Source organism: Rhinopithecus bieti, unplaced genomic scaffold (genome assembly GCF_001698545.2).
Source record: "Rhinopithecus bieti isolate Rb0 unplaced genomic scaffold, ASM169854v2 scaffold_19708, whole genome shotgun sequence".
Lineage (NCBI taxonomy): Eukaryota > Metazoa > Chordata > Mammalia > Primates > Cercopithecidae > Rhinopithecus > Rhinopithecus bieti.
The window spans coordinates 3084942-3102788 of record NW_016810765.1 but is presented as its reverse complement, the minus strand read 5'-3'; the positions used below and the strand labels follow the sequence as shown (position 1 = coordinate 3102788).

Below are 17847 nucleotides of genomic sequence, written 5' to 3'. Positions count from 1 at the left end.
TTTTCTGTGCCATGACTTAATCTTAGTATTTGGTGTGAACTGCAAATTTGTTATAAATGCAGCCTCTCCATGGGAGGCCCTTACATGGGGGTTAAACAGCTCCCCAACCTCCAACACACACCCCATGTCATGCTACATTGAATGCCCCAAGCTGCTATTTCATTTATCTTATTGTGTCTGGTCTGATTTGTATGACATTTCAGAGATTTCTGTTCATACTTAACTACCCACAGGTACCTTTTGCCTTTTGATGTAATTACTGAGGGTTGTATGCCTCTAACTTTAATATATGTATTTAGAGTCAGGGTCTTACTATGTTGCCCAAGCTGGAGTGCAGTGGTTACACCCTGAAACTCCTGGGTTTAAGCAATCTTTCTGCTTCACAGCCTTCCAACTACCTGGGACTGTAGGCAAATGCCACCACACCTGGCTTATAAAATTTATTAACCCTAGCTGTAATGTGATATGTTTTACCTGCAAGCTCATATCTCTAAATTTTAATTTTTTGTTTCCTTCATTTAAGAGAAAACAAAGCACTTGAATTTTTAATTTCTGTGCTATTCTTCGTCTAGATTTTCAGTTACTCTTCCAGTCGTAGGTTGGCAGGGGGTTCTTTTAATTTTAAAAGGATACTTTTAAAATCAGTTTTCATTCATGTCAAGTGGGAGCATAAATTAATTTGAAGGTCAACTCAAAACTGTTATTGATAAAATGTTAAAATTAAGGAACAAGTGGAATCTTTTTTAAAACATATATAAGAGAGAAAGTGTTATATATACTATTGATTTGGGCATATTATTTTAGAGAAGTTGAAGCTTCTGTCATATATTTTAATCATTTAAAGTAGTGGATTATGTCCTGTTTGTGAATTTAGTTTTCTTCAGCCAGAGATTATCCTGAAGTTCAACATGTGAAGAATTTATCTGTTACAAGGTGTGAACTAATGGGCATGATTTCTGTTAAGTCTTTCATGCAGTGCAGCCATACTACACAAAAGAATGTTTTGAGGATTATCATCATCAAGGACTAGAGATTGTTTGAACAGGTTGCCAGAAAGTGACTGTATCCAAAATATACAAAGGTTCATTTCATCTCTGTAAATCTCACCATTCTTATTTTTATGTAACCCTTATTTCCCCACAAGTTGATAAACGCCTTCCAGGTAAGGATCATATCCAATAAATCTTTCTATCTGTAGCATCTACCATAATGTCATTGCCAAAATATGTTGTTTAATTCCAGATGACTCTGCATTTTGCTTATGGTCAGAAAGGAATCATTGAAACATTAATACACAAGTATCTTTGTTCCCTCACTTTTCATTGAAAACCATCGAAAACCTGTTTTTTCCATCTAGAAGATTGTGTCAGAAATGTCTTGTTGATAAAGTCCCATCTCCTCAGTTTGCACTGTATTAGACAGAATGCTAAGGCCTGAAAGCTTGAAACAGATATAAAATGGACATATACATTGTGTCATTCTCTAGCCAGGACCTAAATAATAGCAGGAAGCAAATCTACTAAATGAAGTTAAATAATGCTTTTTCTTTCTCTATTGTCTTTGTCAAGAGACATTTTTATTCCGAACTTGGTTATTACATCATGCAGGCCAGTAATAGCCAAGAGAAGTAATTTCGTAAGGATGGATAGCTAACAACCTCCTCTCTCCGGTGTTTTTGCCTTTCTAACCGCTACGCATTTCCCATAAAATAGTTTTAATTTGGGTCCATGCTGAGCACCTGCAGTGCTCCAGGCCCTTGGCTAAGTGTTGTTGATACAGCCGTGGACGAAGGCACTTGTGGGTCCTCACCACCGAGTGTGAGGGCCATAGCTAACTGGGCAAACATGTGGAAGAATATTGAGTTCGGGGTTTATTTTTTTTAATAAAATTATAAATTAATAATTTATAATATCTCAGCACAGTGAAAAGTCATTAAATCCCCATGGAGGGGTTGGAGTAAGGTAGGTTTAAGAAGCTAAATCTCCCATTTTCTAACATGAATAGCTTGTCTCCTAGATACTTAACAAACCTTATGTAAAACATAGGAGCTTCCTCTCCCTGACATCAGGAGAGAGTCACTGCCAGATACTTGTTACACATACATTGCCTTGGAAATGTACCTGTGCCTGGCACCATGGCAACACCCTTGAGAATGACCTCGACAGCCACTCAGAATTATTCCTACAAAACAAATTATGGCTATAATTAACTCTCTGAATTTACAGTATAAATTTGTTCAGACCTTGGTTTTTTTGTTGTTTTTTTTTTTTAAGGTTGAATGAATGGAATAATTTAACAAGAACCCATCCCTCATATTCCACCAGATTTTTTTTTTTCAGAATAGAAAATGCTTCAATGGAAAGTACAGTTCAGTTAAGAGATTATTTTATTACCTTTTCTCAGTATGTGACGAGGACCATCAAATGAGGATGTTCTACTCTTATCTTGCCAGAACTCTAGTTCTAGGGGAACAAAGTGCCTTTTTTCTCTAGCAAATGTGAGATACAGAGAGTGTTGAGTCCCGTGAGCCCAGAGTGAGGGGAGTTGCATGGGATTGGGGGTTATGCGGGTAGCAGCTCTTTGGTCCCTTCTTGGCAATGAAAAATGCGGGGTTTTTTTTGTTTTTTTTGTTTTTGTTTTTGTTTTTTTGAGACAGCCTCACTCTGTTGCCCAGGCTGGAGTGCAGTGGTACAATGGTGGCTCACTGCAACCTCTGCCTCCCGGCTTCAAGCGATTCTCATGCCTAAGCCTCCCATGTAGCTGGGATTTCAGGCATGCATCCCCACACCTGGCTAATTTTTATATTTTTAATAGAGATGGGGTTTCGCCATGTTGGCCTCGCTGGCCTCAAAAACTCCTGGCCTCAAGTAATCTGGGCCTCCCAAAGTGCTAGGATTACTGGTATGAGCCACTGCGCCCAGCCAGAAATGCGGTTCGTGGCCTATAAATTTTACCTGCTTCATAAATTGTCTCTATCATATCTTCAATCCTGGGTAGCTTCTCAACTCCCCAGATTTTACTCTAGGAGAAACTAGTTTGTATGTCTTTTGTTTAGTTGGAGGTTTTGTTGTTTTCTTTGCCTTGTTTTGGGTTTTGTTTGGTTTGGTTTTTGGTTCTAGATGATGTGGGTTGCAACTAGCAGAGCTACATACAGTTCCTCTTAGTCTTTTCTTTTGTTAAGATAGATTAATTTAACTCTTTTACCCCAAGCAAAGTGAGCCTTTCTCTCTGTCATTCAACTGAGGCAAAGCAAAAGAATGGCAAGCAAAACTGTAGCTTCCTTTTAAGTTAACCAGAAATTTATGAAGCATCTTTAATGGCTGTTTCTTTGCTGTGATCTGTGTTGATACCTGGGCAATGAACAGACAGAACAGAGCCTGGCAGGCAGCAGGTGCTCTGTGTTAGTTGTTGTTATGATGTTGTTGTCATTCTCTGTGATCTATACTGACATTGAAAAGATGAAGAGGAAAAAGTATTCTTGCAACTATGAATGTCTTGGATATTCAGTTCAGTACCCTGAACTTAGGAGTGATACCACTGACAATTTTTTTAGGGTAGCCTCTAACGCCTTTAAGTGGAAAGTTTTCTAGTGGTAGGTATATGCCTGATTCCATCTTATCCAAGCAATGTGACAGGTAATTTCCCACTTCATGTACTGGTTCCTTAAATTCTCCTGTGCTAACACTCATCTGTGCTTTAGTATGGAGCGGCAATGAGTAATCTGTTAGGTTTATCTTCAGAAAACCACACTTTCCCTTTACCTCAGGAACAGCACAGCACCTTCCATTACAAGAATTAACAGCCCTCTGTTCTGACCTCTGTGTATGGTACTAAGCGAGTAGAGATGGTTTATCGGGCAATATATTTCTGAGCAGCCTTGCCAGTGGAAATTTCAAGTCATTTGATTCCTCTGAAATAAATTTTTGTATATAGTAGTTAAATGGTGAACTTGTAGATTTCAAAGTGTACATTCAGGTTTTTCAAATCAAGAAGCTGATAAATTAGAAAACTCCATACAGAGTAGCTCTCAGATTTTTTGTTTATGATGCAATGAGCTGGTTTATCAGTAGAGTGAAATACAGATCACTTCCTGGAACATGTGCTTGTTAACTCTATCAGAGGACTCCATGATCATGGCAAGATATTTACTAAAATTCTGGGTCTGGTTCATTTTTACATTTCCTTTCTGTCTTTCACACCAATATTCTCCCAGCCTCCCTCTATTTGTCTTCCAACCAGTTTTATAATAGTTGGAGATATCAGACTGGTTCTGTTACTCCATAGAGAGCTGATTGCCAGTTAGAGAATCATCAGTGTATCAGGTAAAAGGGCCCTGGAATACTAATTAATTGATTTGCAGTAGGAATTTCTGGGCTGATACTTTTTTGTCTTAAATAATTGATAACACACCTCCAAAGAGGCAGTAATTTTATTTCTTTGTTAAAGTCAGACTTAACTCTTTGTTAAAGTCAGATTTAATCCTCCTACTTTATGATTCCATGAATCTTGTGGATTCAACTTTTTTTTTTTACATTCAGTTTCAAATTTAAGGGTATCATTCATACAGAAATACCACTAGTAAGAATGCTATTTAAATAATGCTAAAACTAAATCTCAGCATAGGAAATCCACCAATCCATCCAACACATATTCATTAAGTACTATTTACCTGGAATTATTTTAGGTACTAAGGCAGAAATAAAGATGGGTAAGTCAGAGTCCCTACCCTGAGTAGGTCATGTCCACTGAGTATTTGTTATTGCTCGATTATGACATGCTATGCACAAGGCATTCCTTGTTATGTATCTCAGAACTCACTTCTTGTTTGTGGGTATCAAGAGTTGAAGATCTAACCCATTCCCTTTCTATTAAGGGTCCCACCTTTTCTTTAATCTGGTTCATAAATTAGTTACTTTGTGCATATACTTTGTAGTTGTGTGTTTTGAAACCATGTCTGTGCCCCATCCTTTCCAGGACAAAGGAGAACACAGTTACTCTTTGAAATCATGAAGATACCACTCAATTCTATCAAATTATGGCATTCTCAACATTTCAGATTATTTTTTACACTTTGAGAAAATGAAACATGAATGGAATAAAAGATTCTTGACATGGCAAAATTACACTGATGAAGAACATATGTATGACTGCCAGGGGTAACACAGGTAGTGATAGAACAATTCTGTGTCCTGATTGTGGTGGTATTACACAAATCTCTACATATAAAATCTCATAGAAATAGATACCCCCCATAATACAGTCAGCCCTCTGTATCTGTGGGTTCTGCATTTGTGAACTCAACAACCTATGGATCAAAAATATTCAGAAAAATATTGTATCTTTACTGAACACGTTCGGACTTTTCCCCATCATTGTTCTCTACACACTACAGTATAACAACTATTCACATAGCATTTACATTTTAAGTAACCTAGAGGTGATTTAAAGTACAGGAGAGGACTATGCATATGCACATATTATATGCAGATACTGTTCCATTTGATATGGAGGACTTGAGCATCCAGGGATTTTGGTATGTGCAGGAGGTCCTGGATCCAGTCGCTCACAGATACTGAGGGATGACTGTATACACATATACGATATATAGCATATGAAATTTTTATTTCATCCGTTGTAGTTTTGTTAATAGTATTGTATCAGTGTATTTGTTAATAGTATTGTTATCAGTGTCATTTTCCTGGTTTTGATAATGTATTATGGTTATGTAAGATGTTATTGTTTGGGGAAGCTGGGTAAAGGGTACAGGGAAATGCTCTGTAATATTTTTGCAACTTCTTGTGAGTCTAAAGTTATTTCAAAAGAAAAAAAATCTTTAAGGGAAGGGAAAAGTATCAAGTATCATATAACCAGGTAAATGTAAAGTTAAGGTGTGGTGACTCCAAACATTGGGAATATCTGACCTTAAGACACATTATTACTGCAGTAATTAGAAATGTCATGGCTTCACATTAATCATGAATGACTTAGGCTCTGGACAGAATTTAGGACACTGTAGCCTGCTGTCTTCTCTTAGGGGAATAATGAAATTCATTCCAGGAAGACTCTGACGTTCTGCAAAAAAAAAAAAAAAAAAAAAAGGCATTCTGACCTTATGTGCAACTCTGTTATCTTGAAAACTGTTTTAAACTTCTGCTTTGGCAACCAAGCCTACTAAACAAGTAGAGAATAGGAAACTAATTTGAATTTCTTTTTCTCCCATCCCCTGCCTCTGGGGAGTATGAGTTCTAATTGATAATAAGAGAATAAATGAGAACTATGGTGTGTATGTAATCCATAGATGAATAACCTTCCAGTAATGGAATGTTGACTTTATCTTTCTTTTCCACAGACTCCTCCACCACTTTCTGATATTTTTCTTTCTCTTCTTTACTTCTCTGTTAGGGCTCATTTTTGTCCTTCCCTTTCCGTAGACAGCTTTGGTGTGATGGTGTCACTGACATTCTCATTGTGTCTTCCCTCCTCTAGCTATCTTAATGACTTGGACCGCGTAGCTGACCCTGCCTACCTGCCTACGCAACAAGATGTGCTTAGAGTTCGAGTCCCCACCACAGGGATCATCGAATACCCCTTTGACTTACAAAGTGTCATTTTCAGGTAGTAATTGAGTCCATAAAACCTATTTCCCAGCTTTTTATGCCTTGAGTACATTTGGTAAACTCTATAAATACTGGAATCGTGTAGGCTTTAAAACAAGATAGCCATTTTACCAATTATTATCATTAGTTACACAAATAAAAGGACATATCCCTGAAGGAGGAAACACTAGAAAGATGTACTGGAGGCCGGGCACAGTGGCTCACGCCTGTAATCCCAGCCCTTTGGGAGGACAAGGTGGGTGGATCACCTGAGGTCAGGAGTTTGAGACCAGCCAGGCCAACATGGTGAAACTCCTTCTCTACTAAAAATATAAAAATTAGCTGGGCGTGCTGGCGGGCGCCTGTAATCCCAGCTGCTTGGGAGGCTGAGGTGAGAGAATCACTTGAACCCAGGAGGCAATGAGACGAGATTGCACCACTGCACTCCAACCTGGGTTACAAAGCGAGACTCCATATCAAAAAAAAAAAGAGAAAGAGAAAGGTGTACTGTCCTGGAACATTTGGCATTTCAATTTAAATCACTAAGAAATCAATAAAAATCTTAGTTTTGCTTGTGGTTGAGTAAAATCGGTTAATAAACCATTGGTCTTAACTGTAATTTCTTGGGCAATCATTTTAACTGTAAGGACAATGGATATGTTTTTAGAATTATGTAAGCTATGAATGATCTTATGGTGCTGTCAAGCACAAATTATATAGTGTCAGAAGTTTTCATGCTGGTGTTTTCCCCGGGTCCTCTGGTACCAATGCAACATTTTTCAATAGCAAGAATAATATGTGATATTTTGTGTTCATAAAATATGTTGCTTAAAAAATTTTGAAATACATGATTTTGAAAATGGTTTAATTAACCTAGTCTACATTTACCTAGCAAAATAGAATGAAATTTATTACCTCATCTCTCACTGCTGCTATTCTGTCTGGATAATACTTCAACAGAAGCATTCTGTTGTTTTGCTTTTAGGATGAGAAAAAATAAACAATACTGATGTACTTTCATTCAGTCTCTTATTACACAATCACTCAGTTCTACTTTTAGTTAGAATACAAACTACATGGTGCTTTGAGAAATGAGAATGTGTCTTGGAGTGTGGAGAGTTGATTTTCTAGGAGCGCCCACCCCGTTGAAGATGGATGGGTGCGATATTGGTTATGAAGTAGAAGTTATTATCTCCTGTGTCACTCTGCCAAGTGATTCTGATTAGCAGGCCCACCTTCATTCCTTGCCGTGACACTGTGTTTTCTCCTAATCGGCCTCTGTACCTGAGGTCAAATCTGGCTCCCATGCATTGCTCTAATAGATACTGCCACAAAGCAGGTGGTATTTTGAAACTGTTTCTGAGCCTCAGTTTTTTAATCTATAAAATGGTTGTATTGCATTAGATGATCCCCAGGGTTCCTTGTAGCTCCAGCATCCTATATTACTTACGTTTTAAGTTTAGAGTATATAGATTTAGAAATCTTTAATTTGAGACACCCAGATTTCCTTCCTCCATGTTACAAACTGTTTTTAGAAAACATTGCATTTCATGGGGATTTTCATCTACTTATTGCTTCGCAATTAGTGGATTCTGAAACCAGATTACAATTACATGTTGTTTTTTCCATGTTTTGTACACTAGCTTTTGAAGTACATTTTTTTGCCACTACAGTAAAAGTAATGACTTAGAAGTATAATTTTCCACCACCGTCAGAAGCATCTTTTAGGGCCCAGTGTGACAGAGTTTCATGGAAAGAGGATTTCATGTAAATTAGTAGCATATTATTCACGCCTTGGCATTGGGAAAGAGCCAGCATTTTAATACTTCTGAAGATCTAAGAATTTTGACTTCGATGTCCTTAGTACGTGGATCTCCCTGGATCCGTTGTTTTGCCCCTTACATCTGTCTCCTGTGCCTTACTAGGCTTACGAGCAGTCACTTAGAAGATCCTTGAGTTCTTAGTTTAGGTTAATGCCAGGAGGCAGGAAAACACCAGTAGTGACTGCAGTTTTAAACAAATGTTTAAAGAGCCCTACTTTCAAATTTTTGTACCTAAACCGCTCATTCTCTGAGACTGTTTTTTTCCTGTGAACATTGTGTACAGTTCATTCAAGATACAGATTCAACAATTTGGACAAACTTTGACTCAGTGCCAAGCATTGCTAGATATTTTCAGACATACATTGTCACTCAAATTAATTGATGTCAGTGTTGGTTTCTGAGCAGTAATTCAGCACAGAATTGATGTGTTAAAAACAAATGATTGAAATGATTCACATGATGGCTTCCGTCTTGTACCTTGTAGTATCTTCATTCACTCATGCTTCATTTCCAGTAAGTGACCTGACATGGCTAGACCTGTGCCAAATTCTTATCAATATTGGGAAGAAATAATTGCCCAAAATGCCTACTCTGCTAATGAAGGCTGAGTGGGGTCGTATCTGCATTTAGTGGAAGCATCATAGCACCCATATTGAAATGTATAGCATCTCACATATTTTAAGTGTACTTGTAGTCATATCTAGCATCCATAAAAAATACATGAGGATCTGTTTTCCGATTTTATAGGAAAAGAAACTGAAGTTCAGTATTTGCCAGTAGGGCTTAACACAAAACTCATTCAGTTTTGGACTCTTCAGTTCTTCATTAAATAAAGTACCATTTTGCTTGGCACAGATAAGGATTTTTTTTACAGTGTTACAGTTTTCATGCACACTGGTAACTTTCTTAAAACCATCATGATGTTTTACCCAGAATGTCTTGACTTTGAATATTAGGTAATAGGAAATTAGTAATTATTCAATAAGTATTAATTGAATTGACTTGGATGATCATTGTGATTCAAGAGAATATTTTCCCCAAGTTTGTAAGTAGTGCTATATTTATGTTGACTTTTTAGTTTTACTTTATATGTTATTAATATGAGTATTGTTAACCTTGCAGAATGGTCGATGTAGGGGGCCAAAGGTCAGAGAGAAGAAAATGGATACACTGCTTTGAAAATGTCACCTCTATCATGTTTCTAGTAGCGCTTAGTGAATATGATCAAGTTCTCGTGGAGTCAGACAATGAGGTAAGTGTTCTTTAGACAGGCAATGGATTATCATTTTATTATCTGATACAAGAAAATGATCGGAAGTAGGGTATGGGGAATGGGGTGAACTGACTTCTTTGCTTTCTTGAAATTTGATTTTAGGACTTTTAAAATAACCAAAAATAATCCTGTTACCACATAGTACACTCAAAGTAGCAAGCTCTTCTGTCAGATGTATGAGCAGGTCTGTGTGTTCAAATCTAATTAGAGTCTATCTGATACTTTTTAACACTATGCAGAGGTTCTAAAAATGAAAATAACATGGAAATCCTAGGCTAATCATCGGATCATTTTACAGTCTTCCTCCTACAGGATAGAACTGGGAGTGTTGGAGTGAGTCATCATGTTTTGTTTTGTTTTCATTTTGTTTAAATCATTGTTTGTGTGATGGGTGTGTCCCAAAGAGTACTCAAAATCTCTCTTGGCAAATGTGAATGACTTTGCAGCTGGGCTCTAAATCAGTTCATTATGAACCATGGAATGTCTTGGTGAGGCGGCCTTTCTGCTCTTACAGAATTCTCTAGGCTGCTGCATAATTTTGTCTCTATTACGCAGTGAGCAGTTGAAGAAGTGTCCTTAATATGCTGTCTGGAGAATGAATTCAGTATTGCTATCTCCTCCCATTTACAGGGAAACTTAATAGGTGTAAATGTGGATTTTGAGGATGGTAAAGACCTGACGATGAATCAGTTGATTATGGAAGATAATTAAGGGATGTAGAAATCCGTGCTTCTTGAGCTGTAGTTGTGTGCATGTGTGTGTGTGTGTGTGTTGGGGGAACAGAGAAGACACCATTGATACCCTGTTAGAGGCAGAGTTTGCAGTGTGATAGGTTAATAATAAATATTAAATATCCTAATAATAGGGTAGAAAAAAAGAAGGAAGTGAGAGATCCCCATTTGCTGACTAAAATAGGATCTAGCATATTATGCTTTTAATACAGTACATTTTTTAGGTACACAAGAATTCCTGACTTGTTCTTTTAAATATTATTTCTGCCGGTATTAATATCTCCATTAAAATACATATCCAAGCTTCTATAGTATTTCTTTTATGTATAGGATTGATAAAGTTTCCATGAACCAATGTCTCATGTAGAACCGAGAGTTACCTGTTGATGCATTTTGGAATCATTCCTGAGTTGCGAGTATATCGGCTTTGGAGTCAGCCAAATAACTTCTGTTTAAGAATGAGACTTCTTTATCAATCAGTTGCCCCCAATAACTATAAAGCAAAGTGCCTAAAAGCATGATACAATATACGACAGTAAGTTACCACGATATAAGGCAGTTACTGTCAGAATTTTAGCTATGATATCTCTATATGTATATCTTTATGTCTGTGCTTGTTTGTTGTTACATAATTCCTGGATGTAGTATTTTAAACATACCGCGTATTTTGGGAGCAGATCTATGCTAACACTTCTGATTTTTTTGAATGTTGTATCAAGACAAAAAAATATTCTGAGGGCTTCCCTACTATATGCTGGGTACCAGAGTATCTAAACAGACGCAAAAATGGGGAAAAAAATCAACTCTCCACTAAAAGACCTTATAAACGAGATGTGCTTTTGGTCAAAATAAGCCATATGGGAAAAGGTAAGCCTTTGCTATGTAGGTTGTCATTTCTCTTCTTTAATTTGCCATCCAATAAAATAAAATTTGCATTTATCAGTTACACAAGAGATATAAGAAGCAAATGTGAATTTATTTCTGATGTTTACATTATAGCTAGAGGAGGAGAAGTGTTTATCAACACACGTTTTACACAAGATAAATGTATTATATATATGAAGAAATAATATGTCATGATTTAATACTTAGCAATTTACCACTTTAAAATTATCAAAATGGAAAAGAAAGTAGATTCCTTTGGCAACTCATAAACTAATTCAGTTCAACCGAATTGAATCTGGTTCTTCAGTTATCTGAACATTACAGATCATTTATTCCATTTTTCATCAGACATAGCTAATAGTGACTAGATTTTTATATAAAAGTATATCATGTTAATTAGAATAAAATGGCATCGTTTTTATTATCATGTGTCATAATTAAAGTTCCCACAGTAACTTGACATTCAATGTACAGGTACTAAGAACGTCTAAAAATATTGTCCCAGTTCCTTTGATTCCTGTGGTGATGCCTTATGCTCCTTTTAAATAGTTACAAATTAAAATAATAAAGCTATCATTTTTTCATTTGGACTCCCTTATCACTTGTGAATCTTTTGAAAGTCTAGGTAATTCTATAAGATGAAAGTCAACTTATATGTTGTTCCTTTCTGAGACCTCTAGTCAAGCCTGATGATAGTATGGGATCATGAGAAAAGTACTATTCATTAATTGCTTCATCCATGTTAGCCACAGCTGTCACCGTCTATAATTAGGAAGTACTGTCAAAAATATTTTTTAATGTTGGCATGTAGTCGCATTATCCCTTTTTTTCCCCCAGTTGTACTAATGTATGATAATGTCATTGCCTCTCAGCTTCCTTAATCATTAAGAAAATTCAGAACTACAGAATTCTAGTTTCCCCAGATTTTTTGGTTTTGGTGAGACAAAACTGAAATAAGCTCCAGAAACATTTTGTTCTTGGTTTAGAAGTCTGATGTTCATAACTTTAATCCAAAACAGACTTTGTTGTGCCTCCCTCCCTTGGTATATATTTGTAAGAAAAACCTAGGAATGGATTCTGACGGCTTTTCTTTCTATCCCAGGAAACTGGAAAATGCATTGCAGACCACAGACAAAAGCAGCTAAGGGAAGCATTTTAGATTATTGCTTTTGCTTTTTAATATTTCTAAAACCTTATATATTAATCTTCATAATTTTATGTAGGTCTTTTTTCTGCCTAGATTCTCAGCCTTTCTATTGTTTGGGGAATGAATGTCTTTTTTCCTTCAAAAAGGAAATACATTATCAAATAGTGGCTAGAATACCCAGGGTGGTAGAACTTTGTTGATCTGTGTATTCCCTTTGCTGTCTTATTTTTCCTGTGATAACACACCAGCATGGAGTCCACTATTCTGCTGTAATCCTTTCATGGGTACATGATTTCAGTGCTCCTGAAAGCCCAAAGCACACAATGAGACATGCTTGTAACATATTTTAGTTTATCAGTGTGTATCCAAACACTGCCTTTTAGTCTTTGTTTTTCTGATTTTCTGTTTCATGAATAGCTGAGCACTACTGCAAAGATGTTTTCTCAGATATTGTCTCAATGTCTGTCTTCCAGGCTAAGCTCTTTATAGAATCTCAGACTGAGATCTTTTTCTCCTCCATGTCCTTTTTGAATGTGAGCTTTGAATTTATTAATCATCTTGAAATGGTCATGAGGAATTGTGTTATCGTTTTATTAAAACTCAAGATAGTTCTCCCTACCCTAGGCCCTCCTTTGATCAAGATGGATTCCCTGACCTTGGTTCCCATAAACATTTACTCATCCTTCAAACCTGATTTTTGAAGTTGCTCAATTGATAAAGTAAAAGGAGAGCGTAGACGTTTATCATACCTTAGCACTTTATATCCAAAACTTGCTGAAGCTATTACTCATCGGAATCTACCAGCTGACCTCCCCATGGAGGGGACAAATCAGGTTTACTGATGTGCATCATAATGATGAGGTTACAGGAATGGAGAGATGGCGTGTGGCCAAGGTCACTCAAGGCCAGGTCCCCTGCCCTGCCAGACCAGGTCCCCTGCCCTTCCAGACCAGCTTTCTTTTCCCTCCCTCACAGTGTCTTCTAGATGTTAGAGACAAACTTAAAGAAAAAGCAAGAGGAGCTATCAGGCAGCAAAGAGGGTGGAAGTAGAATGAAAATCCTGCCCTTTCATGAAGGAGTTGAAATAACTCTTCTCTGCCTCTTAAGTTCTTCTTACACAGATTGGTAGTAATAGACAAGCCAGTAATTTAAAGTTCCTGTATTGCTCATTTGATTTTGAACTGTCTTAAAACAGTTAGTCTAAAATGTGCATTTCCTTTGGATATGTCTCTTCTAGTAGGTTTTAAAATGAAGCCATTTTGAAGTTATTCAGATGCAATCAAAATTTGAACATTTTCTTTAAAAAGTGTGAAACACTCAAGCCTGTAATCCCAGCACTTTGGAGGCCGACAGGCAGCATCACGATGGTCAGGAGAACGAACCATCCTGGCTAATGTGAAACCCGTCTATCTAAAAAAAAAATACAAAAAATTAGCCGGGGTCAGTGGCGCGGCGCCTGTAGTCCAGCTACTCGGGAGGGCTGAGCAGGAAATGGCATGACCTGGGAGCGGGCTTGCCAGCGAGGCCGAGATCGCGCCACTGCCCTCAGCCTGGGCGACAGGCAAGACGTTCCTCAAAAAAAAAAAAAAAGTGTGAACACATGTACTTTGTTCTGCTCTAAAATTGTTGAGTGAGCTTTTGGGAATTTTCTTCAGATGACATTCAGCTTTTGGGGGGAAAACCTGACTAAAAATTGAGGAGAAAAAAACTCAAACCCCAAAGGAAAGACCTAAAGAACATTTATAAGTAGTTAAAAGTAAAAGCTTAGGTTAAGATATCTGGTCTCTAATCGTTAATTGAATTGAATCAAGCCCGCCTTTATCGAATCTTAATCAAATTAGGCCTTTGGTACACTTGGCTCGGATTCATGACCTGATTCATAAGGCTATTCCTGAAAGACACCCAGCTTTTATATTTAACCTCTTTCCTGTTTCCTCATTACTTTGTTCATTTTCAGTCACTTGTCCCTTTTTTAAACTCCTCCTCTCACCTTTCATTCTTTGGCTTTTTTCTTTCCTCATTATTGTACTCCTTCTTCAACTCTTTGTTCTCCTTGCTTCCCTTATGCTAGAAGGAAGTTTTCTGACTACCCAATTATGAGTTTGAATCAGAGACCTGGACTTAGTGCTGCTCAGGGTATAGGGAAACAGACACACATGAACGCTTTTTGTATGCATAAAATTTGGAAAGGTTTTAAAGAATTTACATTGAATTTATACAGTATAATCTATGCAGTAGTTTTTTTTTAAGGATGAATTATGTTATGTGAAAAAGGCCGATTGTGGAATAGTATATTCAATATAATGCAAGATTTGTAATTACAACTAATTATTAATATAAAATTATTATATGGATGATTATTCACCCCTTTGCAAAAAGGAAAGGAATTTGGAAGATTTACTACCAAGGCTAAAGTGTAAACAGTGATTGTCATTGTCACTAGGTGATAGCATTAGCAATAATAATTTAAATGATACTTTTTTTTAAAAGGTAAAATAAAATAAGACTTCAATTTGAGAATTGTAGCTCTACCATTTACCAACTTTATCCATTTTTCATTTGGGTTATCTTTTTCTTACTAATTTATAGGAGTTTCTTATTTTCTTTGGATGTGAGCCTTTTGTGTATGTATTACAAATATCTTCTTCCACTTTGTAGCTTGCCATTTATTCTCCTCATGGTATCTTTTGATGAACTGAAGTTATAAGTTTTAAGGTAATTAAATTTGTCAAAATTTATTTTTATGGTTATATGTTATTTTGTGTGTAGCCATATATTCCATGCCCAGTGGGATAAAATAAATCACATGAAAAATCTGGATGAAAGGACAGTAAGGATTGGATGGTGAGATTAAGAATTAAAATATGAATCACACAATTGTGTACCTTTCCTAAAGGTAGGCCACAGATTTAGTCAAGCATCTCTTAGCAACCAATGAAAGGAGATAATCAAGGCCTGTTACAAGAGTCACTGTGTCATTAACATAAAAAGCAAATAGTTACTCAAATTAGCTTCTTCAGGTACTGAGACGCAGGTGACTTCTCCTGCAGCTTGAGAAGGAGATGCCATGGAAGGAAGTAAATCAGATTCAGGATAATATCCATTGAGGGAACCAAATGTTAGAATTCATAAGGGCTGTTTCTTTAGCTTCCCTCAATAACAGTGCCATAACATGAAAGTGTGTGATGGGCTAATACCGTGTGGTCTAAATACACAGCTTGATACAAGAATGAAACTTAGAATAGCACAGAAAATGGGTTTTGTTTACTTCTATTTCCATAAACTGAGTGAGAGAGAAGAGTATATAATTATAGAGAACTTAAAATTTTGACCTACCTGCTTCCAGTCTTCATTTTTCACAGAAGTAAAATGATACAGATAAAATTAAAGACCATGTGTAGCCCTCCCTCATTCATTGTTCCCCTTCCCCAGAAGCCACTGGCCTCATGTTGGCATTTATCATTCCTAGGCATAGTTTTTCACTCTTTCACTACGTGTGTATGTGTCACTGAGTGATACTGGATTCTAAATATTATGCATGATTATACATTTTATTAAAATGGTTTCATTTTGCAGTTTGGTATTTTTTCACTTAGAATTGTTGTTGAGTTTTTTTTCATGTTGCTACACGTGACTCTGTTTTATTTATTTAAACTACTATATCACCCTATTATGTGAATATTCCCTGCTGTGTTTCACATGCTCCTCAGGCAGTTTGGTTGTTTGTAATGCACATGACCTTTTCCTAGTCTTGTTTGGTTTCCCTCTCACTCCAACCCATAATGGAGTTGTGTTTTTGTTTTTTATATATACACAATTGAAAATGTCTTCTGGAAATACTGTTACACATATGGAAATTATCTGTCACTACATTGTTTGTCTTTTTCATTTTGTTTATTTTTCAGAAGGGTTTGGGGTTTGTTTTGTCTTGTTTTGTTTTTTGAGATGGAGTTTTACTCTTGTCGCCCAGGCTGGAATGCAATGGTATGATCTTGTCTCACTGCAACCTCCGCCTCCCGGGTTCCAGCGACTCTCCTGTCTCAGCCTCTCGAGTAGCTGGGATTACAGGAATGCACCACCATTCCTGGCTAATTTTTGTGTGTTCAGTAGAGGCAGGGTTTCACCATGTTGGCCAGGCTGGTCTTGAACACCTGACCTCAGGTCATCCATCCGCCTCCGCCTACCAAAGTGCTGGGATAACAGGCATGAGCCACCGTGCATGGCCAGCAGAAGGGTTTTAATTTAATGTGATCAACTCACTCATTTCTTTATTGGTTATATTTTTGTATTTTCTTCAAGAATTCTTTTTCTTCCCTAAGAATATGAAGATATAATCTCTCATTTTCTAGTAAAATTTATAAGATTGTGCTTTTCATAGGCTTCCTGCATACATATAATTGATTTTATGCATGGTAGGAAGTAAGGATTTAATACTTCCTTGCTATTCTTCTATCAGTTGTGCCAATACCATTTATTGAATGGGAAGTTCATCCATCTTTTCTCCACTTTTTTTACCTTTTTAATTGTGAAATACATACACATAAAGAAGAGTACACACAAAATATACAGCAGTGGTTTATCACAAAAGCAAACATCTGTTTAATACCCCTATCAAGAAATAGAACTTTGCCAAGACCATTGATGTGTGCAGGTGCCCTCTCCTACCAGGTAGCCACTATTCACTCAGGTAATTATTTTCCTTTTCTTGTTAGTTTTTCCCCCTCCCACTTCTTTTCAGTTTTAACACTTAAGTATGCTTCCGTAAATACCATAGTTTAGTTTTAACTTGTGTTTAACTTTTATACAAAGAGAATCAAGTAGTGTATTTTTTTAACCTTGTATAGACAGTATATTATTTTAAACTTTTATATAAAGGATAGCAAAGAGTGTATTTTCTTTTGTGTTTGGATTCTTTTGCTCAATATTATGTCTGTAAGGTATATACATTCTATGTAATTCACTCATTTATACTGTCATCTAGTATTCTAGTGCATGAAAATTCCACAATTTATTTACCCATTTTACTGTTGATGGACTTCCTGGGTGTTTTTCCAATTTGGGGCTATTACAAATAATGCTGATGTGAATACTCAGTTATGTGTCTCTTGTTGCACATAGGTGTGCATTTCTGGTGGATATGCACCTAGTAGTAGTATTACAAGCACATAGAGTAAGCATACCTTCAGATTTAATAGGTAAAACCAAAGCATTTTCCACAGTAAATGAACAAATTTACCCTCTCAGCAATGTCTGAAAGTTCCTGTCATTTCACATCTTTGTCAACCCTTGGCATTATCAGTCTGTTCCATTTTAGCCTTCTGGTGACTAGGTAGCTGAGCTGTAGTCCGTACCTGTGCCTGTTTACTCAGGCATATCTTCCTGGTGAATAGCT

General features: G+C 36.7%; 1 protein-coding gene across 4 annotated transcripts in view; it reads left to right on the top strand.

Annotated features, from left to right (window-relative positions):
* Positions 1-17847, top strand: part of LOC108542641 (guanine nucleotide-binding protein G(q) subunit alpha) — a 328639-nt gene that overhangs the window by 241033 nt on the left and 69759 nt on the right. For all 4 annotated transcript variants that reach the window (XM_017892715.1, XM_017892718.1, XM_017892716.1 and 1 more), the window contains 2 exons: positions 6487-6615; positions 9542-9671. In XM_017892715.1, the coding sequence (XP_017748204.1) occupies positions 6487-6615; positions 9542-9671 (259 nt within the window). The remainder of the gene's footprint in view (positions 1-6486; positions 6616-9541; positions 9672-17847) is intronic.